An 11740-nucleotide genomic window follows, 5' to 3' on the forward strand; every position below is an offset into this window, starting at 1 on the left:
TCTGGAGCAAAACTCCACCCCAACGTATCTCGAGCCTAACACTGCCCTGATGAGTCTGGAGCAAAACACCACCCAGATGCGCCCAGAGCCAAGCTGTCCGGAGCCAAACACTGCTCAGACCTGGCCAACACAAACTCCCCTCCGGACATAAACACTGCTCGGACATGTTCGGAGACAAACACTGTCAGGACATAACCACCATCCATATATGTCCAGAGAGAGAGAGAGAGAAAGAGGGAGAGAGAGAGAGGAGGAGAGGAGAATGAGAGAGATCGGTTTGGGAGGAGGGTGCTGCACTGCATTCAGAGGGAGTAGAGCGAGGATGGGACAAAGAGAAAGGAGTGTGGGTAGGGAGTTAGCAGAGAGAATACATGTATGTTATGCTTTATGAACAATGCACGCATCCGCATACACACACACACACACACACACACACACACACACACACACACACACACACACACACACACACACACACACACACACACGTTTCATTTCATTGCTATTCATTCTTCTTCCCTTATTCCCTTGCTTGCTCACACCATTAACGTATTTCCTTGGAAGACCTCTTTCATTCTGTGCCAAATATTACAGGAAGCTCTATTCTTGTGTATTTTTCACTCTTGTGTCTTTTGAGTTGAAACCCTTGTCTGGTCAAACAGTACTTCTCCTTCTTTTGGTCTCACTTTCCTCTGTTTGATGTTTGCTATGACAAAGTGTAATCACCATGCTTGGGTATGCTACTGCCATAGTCCTCACATTCTTTGAGGGTATAATCTCTATTTACTCTAGATGGCAATGTGATCGATCCACATTTGTGTTCTTCAATAATTAGCTGACGTCCTTGTGATAGAAAACGTGTTCAGCTCAATCATGAGGTAATGTAAAGCAGCACAGAGATCAGTGAACCTTTCATTATGATACCATTCTTCTCATTTTGACATAATTTATTTTCATCCTACACGTATGCTGCTCAGAGATACTGAATAATTTGTAGAAATCAACAAACGAAATGTTTTTATAGTACTCACCTGCACTATCCTCTTGTAGTTGAGGTTGTGTGGAAACGTCATTCTTAGTCTTGGGCTGTATGAGTCTTCACCGCTGTTTTCAAGCATAATCTCTAATGCCAAAGTGTTGTTGAAGCCAAGAATTATGTTGTCCCTGCAGTGTGCGATAGCTACGTGAATTTCAAATTATGTTCAACAAAACCAATCATTCCTCACTATCCCTGTACATCTGTATCGTCTCTTACCCCATGGCTCTGACTTTCAGGCGAAGGTCATCAAGGCAACGGGAGCTTTTGAAGCAGTTCTTTCCAAATTCGAGCTGCAGATAATACATATCACCGAGAAAATGTTTGAAATTAAGCAAAATTCCACTTTTAAATTTGAAGAATGGAGAATAAAATGGGAGTGTGTGTGTATTCTGGGAGGGTTGTGTGTGTGTGTGTGTGTGTGTGTGTGTGTGTGTGTGTGTGTGTGTGTGTGTGTGTGTGTGTGTGTGTATGTGTGTGTTCTGGGAGGGTTGTGTGTGTGTGTGTGTGTGTGTGTGTGTGTGTGTGTGTGTGTGTGTGTGTGTGTGTAGGTCGGTGGGTAGAGTGTGGGTGGTGGAGGGCGGAAAATGGTCAACACAAATCCCCAACAGGCCTGACCTTGGCCTCGAAGTGCAGATTGACGTCATCACCCAACATTGCACATGGAAACTTTGGATTGAGATGATTGAATGATTCACCCAGAGAAAACGAGCCATTCACACGAAGTGGTGAGTGCGAGTTGATGTCAGCACATTTCTGTGTATAATACAATTATTAAAACAAAAAACTGGTTTCAGGTTTTATTTGTACAATTTTATTCTCAAATTATTGGTTTCTGTTTTTTACACAGTGTCTATTTTAAAGGTGGATATTCTTATTGTGATGTTATTAAGTCCTAGCAGGAGCTACCCCGCACTTCCCGGGAGAGGGTTGGGAGGATTCCTGGCACTGCCTGGCTGTGAGCTTTTCCCGGCGGTGGTTTCGGCTGTGAAAGAATTACAAACAAACACACAAAAAGCACACACAAACAAAACCATTTATTACATTTCATGCACAACATGAAAACCATTCATAGGAATGCACCAGAACCTCTAGGAATTTTTTTCTCTCCCATGCAGCGCCTTGTTGGGAGTGGGGGAGGGGGGAGGTGGTTGTTCCCATGACTTGACCCTGGGTACCCCAAGCACGTTTGCAAAATCATTTGGAGATTGGCCCAGCCATTTTTTCTATGATTTTCAGAACTACACAAACGTACATATAGAGAATTACCTTGAGGATGGAGGGTTTTTTTGGAGGGAGGGGAAGAAGGGGTAGCTTCTTACCTTTCCCGGATTCGGAGGTTCTTGCACGCTCTGTGTCAGGTCATGTCAGATTAGATCTATGACTTGCTACAGGTACCATGTAAACCTGCACTAACCTGTTCCATGGTCGGGTTGTCGGCGACTAAACCGTCTTCCCCACCAAGTTTCTTGCTGAGGAGGATGTATGATCTGGACACCCAGCAGGATGAAGAATAAAACCTGTCAAAGGGCAGAGGAGCTCCTTGTGAGCCAACGGCCATCCATATCTCGTGCCCAAATGTGTCTGCAGACATCCTCTTGCAGTTGGGTTACTTTTTATGAGGAGGTTGGTGGCAGGATTTGCACTCCGGCCACCGTAAAACCCTTCATTCCACAAAACATTACAGAAAGAATTAAAAAATAAATTTGAAAACCTACTCCATGGGAGTACCTCCAGTGCTGCTGCCCTTCACAGGGCAGCTCACCCGATCACGGGATTGGGGCAAAGCCTTTCGGACCCTCAATCGTTAATGATAGGAGGGAAACCGTGGGGTAACCTTCCCGCGTCAGATTGTGGTCATGTGTTGGGGTGGTGCTGAGGTGTGGTCCACCAGACGGCGGTCTCCTTGGGTTAACCTGAGACGGTCCCTTCGGGTGGGAGCCTGGAATGTCCTATCCCTAAGGGGGGATGATCACCTGTCTCTGTTATCATCTGAGCACCAGCGTTTGGATATTGGTATTCCAGCACTCTCTAAGGTACTGGATTGTGGTGAGACCATGGTGGATGGTTACACCTACTATTGGTCTGGTCACTGATAGTTACCATGCCAAAGGAGTTGCTGAAGTTGTCTGTGTCCAAAAAGCTGACTCCAATGATAATTGAGGTTACACTGGTCAACAAGCGTATTATGAGACGAAGGATTCGTCACACCTTGGGTGGCATTTTCCTAGTCTCTGTTTATGCTCCGACTGAGGCGAGTGATCTCACCGTGAAGGACGCATTCGATGCCTCGCTCGAGTTTGTGGTTCATCAGTGCTCCAGACGAGATAAACTTCTAGTCTTGGGGGATTTCAATGCATCGACTGGAACTCATAGGGATGCTTAAGAGATGGGTGTTGGTCCCCATGGGTCAGGAACTGTGAACCAGAATAGTACGAAGTTCCTTGACTTTGCAAGAAGTCATGGACGTAGAGTGGCTGGTTCATGGTTTCAGCCCCCACAGGCTAATCGCTGGACTTGTTATTCCAACACTGGCGGTGTGGCAAAGGAGATTGACGATGTGCTCGTGATGGTCATTGGAGGATGATCCAGAACTGCAGGGTCTACCGGAGTGCTGAGTTCCTCAATACTGACCACAGGCTTGTTGTAGCAACTCTAAAGTTGCAACTTAAATCCAGGAGAATGGTACCATCCCAGCCTGGATGTTGGCAAGCTCAAGGATGAGAGGGTAGCCGAGGAGTTTGCAAACAGACCGAGTGGAGATTTGGAGGGGTTGTGTGCTTTGGGGGATCCTGAAGAGTTGTGGAGTGCCTTCAAGACCACCGTCCTTGATGTTGCTGGTTGATGTCTTGGAACTCACCGTGGGGCGAAGAAGAATTTTGTCTCTCAAGGGACACTGGATAAAATTGACCAGAGTTGCAGGGTCAGGTTGAATGGCAGAGCTGAGCTGTTCAGGGAGTTGAGGCATAAAACTGTTCGTGCACTAAGGGTGGACAATGAGGCCAATGTGCGAGGAATCTTTGAGGAAGTAGAGCATCACCTGTGGTCAAGTGATTCTCGTCCGGCTTACAGGGGAATTTGCACATTGCGTTCATCCAAGCCCGTCCCTCGGTGTACTGCAGTTGGAGCAGAGGGTGGTGGGCTCTTGACAGAGGAGTCTGAAGTGAAGGCCTGTTGGGCCAGTTACTTTGAGCAGCTGTACCAGGCTGATCCACCAGCTGTCGACTTGGATGTCAGGGGTGGTTCAATCCCTATTGCTGACCCTCCAATCAACTGTGGTCCACCTTCGTTTGTAGAAATCCAAGCTTCGGTGAACCGGTTGAAATGGGGTAAAGCTCCTGGGATCTCCAGCATCCATGCTGATATTCTCAAGGTTGGTGGAAATGCTGTACTAGTGTCGTTCCAAGCAGTTCTGTGCTCTGCCTGAAACACAGGCATCATCCCAACTGACTGTAAGAGGAAACTTGTTGTCCCTCTCTGGAAAGAGAAGGGTGATCACCAAAACTGCAACAACTACTGAGGGGTGACCCTGCTTTCAGTGCCGGGCAAAGTCTTTGCTCGAATAATCCTTGATAGGGTTCGCCATGATCTGCTTGAGCACCAGTGCCCAGAGCAGTCAGGCTTTACACCAAAGAGGTCAACGATTGATTGTATCCTTGCCCTCCAGGTCTTCACCGAACGCAGAGATGAGTTTCGGCAGGGGCTGCTTATGGCCTATGTTGATCTCTGCAAAGTGTTTGATTCAGTGAATGAGGATGCCCTCTGGAGGATTATTGGTTTTCATGGGGTGCCACCAAAAATGATGTCTGAAGTATACTCTGGTACTGAGAGTGCTGTGAGATGTGTGGTACCATATCTGGTTTATTTTCAGTTGTTACTGGAGTTCGGCAGTGGTGTGTACTGGCCCCCACACTTTTCAGCACTTGTCTGTACTGGATTATGGGGATGATGTTGGAGAGATCAAGCTGCGGTGCTTCGTTTGGGAATGTCAAGATCTCTGACCTTGATTTCACAGATGATGCAGTCATTTTTGCGGAGACTCGAGATATCCATTTGGGAGCCGTCGAGGTGCTGAATGAGGAGTCAGAGCCATTGGGATTATGGGTTTCCTGGGTCAAAACTAAGATCCAGGCTTTCAATGGCATCTTGGATGCTGATATCTTGTCTGTACCTGTTTGTGGCGAGGATGTTGAGGTCACGGAGAGATTCGCTTCCCTTGGAAGTGATATTTATGTCTCTGCTGGCTGTGAGCCAGAGGTCAACAGATGTCTGGGTCAGGCCTGGGGAGTCCTGGATTCACTGCATCATGGGGTGTGCCGGTACCGATGCACGAGGATGAAAGTCCGAGTATTCAGGTCGTTGATGCTTCCAGTGTTGCTATAAGGATGTGAGACTTGGACTATAACCAGGGATCTGAGACGGAGATTTAATTCCTTTGGTATCAGGTCTCTTCGGAGAATCCTTGGCTATCGCTGGCCGGACTTTGTGTCCAATGAGCGGTTGCTGAGAGAGACTGAAATGAGATTTGTTGCCTGCATAGTCCGTGAGCATCAGCTGTGGCTGCATGGACATGTGGCTCATTTTCCTGACGCTGATCCTGCTCACTAGATTTTCTCATTGAGGGGCCCTGTGAGTGGAGGAGGCCAATGGGCCGACCACGTGCCTTGTGGTTGCAACAGGTTGATCGGAATTTCAAGGAGATAGGGATGGGCAGGCATCTGCCTGGGGGATAGCCAGATGGAGGCCCCTGGAGTACCGGTGGAAAGTGGATGCAGCGACGCGCTGCTCTGGCACATGCTCCCATACCTTACCTGACCTAGGTGCTATCGTTTGGCCGTGAAAGAAAAACATACAAACAAACACATAAACACTTGAAAATATTTATCAAGAGAGATAATGGCTTGAAGGTACAAGAGAATGTTGCACTGACATTCCACTGATTATGGATTCAAATCGCACTGACAGCAACAGTGGAAAGGATTTTGATTTGATGCTTCTGATGTAGTCCAGTGAAATCATCATGGATTGTTAATTGAAAACCCAGCTGTCACTAATAACTCTGAAATCCCAGCTGTCACAATAACTCTCAGGAAGACAGTGTACTGTCTGCTCTGGCTTACAAACGATGCTCATCCTCACTTTGTCCTGGCCTCTTAAATGCCCTCAGGGTAGCTTTTGCTCCCATAAAATGGGCGAGACCACCCATATTTCCCAAACCAAGCGAAACAGAAATACAGTAAAAACTTTATAGTGTGCCCGTGACACTAGTATTTCACATTCATGGAAATATTTTCTTAAAATACAATTTCACAGGACGGTAAAAGCTCAAGATTCATTGTCTTTTTGATACTTTTTTGGGTATCAAATATACTCTTTTTTATATAATATAGTCTTTGGGTATTGATACTCTTTTTGATAAGTAGAAATGCCAAAAGAAAAAAGAATTATTTGTAAAATGACAAACTCGTTATCCTCAAGCCTCGTGATGTTGTATGTCGACGAACAGGTCGACATATCATATCACTCGCCTTGAACAACGGATGGAATCAACAGAACGTTGATGGTAGTATGCATGCCAACTACCTATGGAAACAAGGTCACGTTTTGGGAGTTAACCCTCCAATGGTCGGAATTCCTTTACTAAGAAAGGAATTGCTTGTTTTTCAGGGTTGAATTTTTTTTTTTTTGTGAAACGGTATTCATCTTTGATAGAGATTACAATATCGTACTTTATAATACGTGTGGCAGCTACATTATTTTAAAGTGTAATGTTTGAATGCAAGTCTTGCCATTGTGATTGTGTTGTTGTAGCAATGTTTCTCCAAATCTGAATGTGCCAGGTTCCTCCTTTCTAGCTGCCGAGTTCCATCTTCAAACGTTCCCCTGGGCTTGTGAAAATCCAGGTCCAACCACAAGCTGTACGTAAGCTCAAACTGCCATGTACCTGGAGGATGATTTATTTTATTCAAACACAACAACACTCAAATTTGCCTCAATCTGACTCTGAAGACAGGTGCAGTTAACTTGTTCTCAGATAGTCAGTCATCTCAATCCTGTTATTTAACTGCAGCAAATAAATTGTTTCACTGGTTTTGTGGAATGAGCACCAGCTGGGGTATGATGTCCCATCAAAGTTGGCTCAAACATTGGAATATCATCAATATTTCACAGAACGTCAGTGAAACTAGCAAATGCAACTGGTTGGGTGAAATTTGGAATCCAATAACGGGGTGTCCACCTCTCTGTATTCACTCATGAGATTGGTACACTCCCCTTTGTGCATGGGTGGTTGTGCCATTCTCGAGTCACCACTCGGCAATGAAAACATCTGGTTATCTAAACTTGCACTCCACATAGATTAACTGGCATTTCACTTGTGTTGTGTGCAACTTGTATTGTCATTGAACTGTCTCACTTGGGATATAGCTTCGGATTTGCTCCTTTATTCCATTAAATTATGAGAATTTCAGAATTATTTTGTTGAAACTATAGTATGGTAATTATTAAAACCACAAACAATGAAGTTTAACTATGCATTCAGATCTGCACAAACTGCAGTCACATTGATATAAAACAAGGTTAACTTGTTTGGCTTTCCCATAAGAACACTGTGGTTCATGATGCTGCGATCCCAAACTTTGGTCCTATATATTGTGTTGATTTGTCCATTCTCTCCTAATGTCCTTGTTCTGCACGTGATACATGTACAAATTCCTCATTGAGCTGTAGATCACTGTTCAGTAAAAGATAAGTCAGACAAGTTACCTCTATAGTTGGGAGTGAGCTCCTGTGGTTCAAAGCACACCTTTATTATTGTATTCACAGTTGTAACATTGTCTTGGCTGCAACGTGTCACAGACTTCAGTGGAACCTTATCAGGTTCAAAGGTCACTGTGATAGTCTGGTTTATCAAAGGCCTCGTTCTGCAAAAGCATACACCCTAATGTGGCCTTATGTTGTTAAAATTATTACAGCAGTTTGTGATTGGGAGAATCCATAATCAAAGTTGTGAGAATTGCAGAGCAGAAAACACAAGAGAACAATCAAATCAAGGATTAAAATATATTTTAACAAAATAAAATAAAAAGTGAATAAAATAAGCAAAGAAAAAATGGCGCAGGGATTTGGTAATTGTTCAGTATGCCGGTGAAAACACACCTACTCTTCAAGAAAGACACAATGGAATCTTTACCATCCACCAATGACCAATGCTGGCAGACGGGTGCTCTGGCTTAACGTCCTTCCGATGGACGGCATACACATTGATGAATTGACCTGCCTGTAAAGACCAGGGTGAGTGTTTATTGCTGTGTCGAGATTCCAGCCCAAGCTACACAGCTTAGACGCAAATGTACATACCTCAAAAGTCTGTTATCCTGTCAGCCCTTAAGGGGCTGTCACACCTTGACGTTTTAGCCAGCGTATGGCAACGTATCAAAATGTATGTAAAACGCTGGCGTACGCTGAAATATTGATGTTTTCTTTTAATTTTGGGCGTATAATAACGTGTTGGATGTATGCATAACGTATTAGTAACGTACACAGAACGTTTTAATCACATATAGATAACTTATACCAACGAATGCTGAGCGTGTTGTCGACGTTCACAACCTATGCCCAAAAAATAGTCTAACTTATGCATAGCGCGCGGCAGCGTATCGCCGACGATCACGTGGCGTAGGCTATTCATAGGCCGTGGCTCGACGATTCAAATCATAACCGCACTAGACATCGAAGTGTGAAGCCGCTGTCACACCTTGACGTTTTAGCCAGCGTATGCTGACGTATGAAAAATTTGCTGAACCAAGCTGGCACACGTCGAATACGTTATGGGTAAGTTTTGTATACGTTAAGAGCATGCTGACATACGTCGTAGTACGCTGGCATACGTCATTGTACGCCGAGTACGTCGAGAAATTTTCAGCATGTTGAAAATTTCTCGATGTATGACACACATTCCGCATACGCTGGCATATGTTGTAGGCACGCGACACGATCGTTGACACACGTCGACATACGTTACTTGTATACGTTACTCATTAGTCGAAACACGTCAAGGTAATGGTTAGCGTCAGTGTTCGAGACTCCCTGGTTTTTATTTTTTCTTCGGTATGACGGTTATGATTTAAATCGTTGAGCGGCAGCCTTTTAATTCTATTATATTATAACCGCACTAGACATCGAAGTGTCAACATCACCGTCATACTGAAGAAAAAAAAAATTAAAAAAAAAACAAACAAAAAAAAAAACAGGGAGTCTGGAACACTGACGCTAACCATTACATTGACGTGTTTCGACTTATGAGTACCTTACAAGTAACGTGTGTCGACGTGTGTCAACGATCGCGTAACGTGACTACAACACATTACTCATAGGTTAGAAATAAGTTTCGGGTATGCTAAACATTATCTCGACGCGTTTCGACTGATGAGTAACTTACAAGTAACGTGTGTCGACATGTGTCAACGATCGCGTAACGTGCCTACAACTTATGCCAGCGTTATGCGGAACGTGTGAGTCATATGCTGGCATACGTTGGGAAATTTCAAGCATGGAAAATTTGTCTTACAGCTCGGTGAACTACGATGTATGCCAGCGTACTACGACTTATGCCAGTGTGCCCTTAACGTATTCAAACTTACCTATAACGTATTCGACATGTGCCAGCGTTTTAGCCCAATTTTGCATACGTCAGGCATACGTTGGCTAAATCGTCAAGGTGTGACAGGGCCTTTACAAGGGCATTCAGTGAGATTGTAAAAAGTATCAGCTTTTTCAGGATTGCCCTACATCCAGCAATAGATATGAAAATGAAATCATAGATAGAGTGGCCTGCAAAAGTATTAACCCCCGACCAATAATGCCACATTTACATGAATTATGAATGATGTATAAACAATTTTTCCAAATGAACTTTTTTATTCATAACTGCAGAGATAAAACTAAACACTATTACAGATGAAGGAGGTTACATGTCAAGAATACATGCAAAAAACATGTACAAATCAAAATTCACTGGTTGTGAAAGTATTCAGCCCCTTTGGTCAGTACTTGGTGGAAACACCTTTTGCAGCAATGACTGTTGTGAGTCTTTCTTGGGGAGGTCTCCTCCAGATTTGCTCAGTGAGATGATGACATCTTTACCCATTCTTCACGTGAAAATTGCTCTAGTTCTGCTACTTTTGATGGGGATCATCGATGGACTTAAATCTTCAAATCTCGCCGTAAAGATTCAATTGTGTTCAAGTCAGGACTTTGACTGGGTCACTCAAGGCCACTCTTTATTTTCTTCTTAATTGGCCACTCCAGTGTGGCTTTAGCTTTGTGCTTCAGATCATTGTCCTACCAGTGAATCTCCTACCCAGTTTCAGAATCATGGCCGATTCTGGAAGGTTTTCATCAAGGATTCTCCTGTACTTTGCATCGTTCATTGTCCCTTCTATCCTGACAAGCTTGCCAGTCCTCCCTGCTGATGAAAAGCAGTCCCATACCATGATGCTGCCACCATGATGCTGCCACCACCATGCTTGACAGGAGGGATAGGGTTGACTGAGTGATGTGCCGTGTTAGGCTTGTGCCAGACATAACGCTTTGAAGTTAGACCTTTTGTCTCCGACCACAAAACGTTTCTCCACATGCCTGCAGTATCATTTTAAGATGCTTTTTCACAAACTCCATATGAACTTTTAGATGAGTCTTTCTCAGGAATGTGTTCTTTCTTGCCACTTGTCCATAGAGGCCAGCTTTGTGAAGGGATCAGGATATTGTTGATTGATGAACACTGACCCCCATCTCGGACATAGAGCCTTGCAGATCTTTGAAAGTCATTGATGGATTTACAGTGACATCCTGAACCAGTTTCCTGCTTTCCCGGCTGCTGAGTTTGGATGGGCGACCTGATCTGGGTAGAGTGTGGGTGGTATGATACGTCTTCCACTTCTTAATGATGGATTTCAGCATACTCAAAGGGATAGTGACTTTGAAATCCTCTTATAACCCTCTCCTGAATGGTGCTTCTCCACCACTTTATGTCGAACTTCTTTGGAAAACTCCTTGGTCTTCATGTTTGTCTTATTGGTTGACCAAATGAGTGCACCAAAAAACTCCATGGAAGTGAGGGAGCTTAATTTTTAAGTTAAACCATTGACTACATATAGGCCAGTGGTATAGGTCAGATTTTTTGGTACTTAATCAACCAGCCTGACACAAAGCTACAAGAGGTCTCATATGAAAGATGAGGATCTCAGTAACTCATTTTGCCCTGTTGTCCTCATTTTTTGGTGTGCGGCCCATGAAATATTCACACCTGAAGGATACCCCCATTAGAAAATTTTGACCATTTCCAAAAATCAGTGAATTAGCCATAGCTACAAAGCAACGCGCCCTATTTTTACATGATTGTTATTGAAATGTGCAGAATGAACAGGGGAATACTACTAGTTACTTAATGGAATACTTCTAGATAAATATATGTACATTTGAGGGTTTTAATGGAAAAAGACGTAATTTCTGGACAGCTAACTTCGAAAATCATCAACTACAGAAACAAACATCTACCAATTGTCATATTTTTTTCTTTATTTTATATGTGTTCAGTTTACCATATCAATATAATGAGAATATTTTGAAACAAATTTACACTCGCAAATTATACGATATAGTGAATGAAGTTTGCACAAGTGATGTGATAACTATATGTTACAC

At 43.8% G+C, this 11740-nt stretch overlaps 1 protein-coding gene across 1 annotated transcript in view; it reads right to left on the reverse strand.

Moving 5' to 3' along the window:
• Positions 1 to 11740, reverse strand: part of LOC147010830 (integrin alpha-X-like) — a 217548-nt gene that overhangs the window by 30066 nt on the left and 175742 nt on the right. Inside the window, exons 17-21 of the mRNA XM_085859953.1 lie at positions 7802 to 7959; positions 6826 to 6980; positions 1655 to 1792; positions 1256 to 1329; positions 1032 to 1164 (exon numbers count right to left, since the gene is read on the reverse strand). Of these exons, the coding sequence (XP_085716079.1) occupies positions 1032 to 1164; positions 1256 to 1329; positions 1655 to 1792; positions 6826 to 6980; positions 7802 to 7959 (658 nt within the window). The remainder of the gene's footprint in view (positions 1 to 1031; positions 1165 to 1255; positions 1330 to 1654; positions 1793 to 6825; positions 6981 to 7801; positions 7960 to 11740) is intronic.

The sequence above is a fragment of the Eptatretus burgeri genome, chromosome 16, assembly GCF_056783735.1.
Source record: "Eptatretus burgeri isolate ZD-2024b chromosome 16, Ebu_testis_v1, whole genome shotgun sequence".
Classification (NCBI taxonomy): Eukaryota; Metazoa; Chordata; class Myxini; order Myxiniformes; family Myxinidae; genus Eptatretus; species Eptatretus burgeri.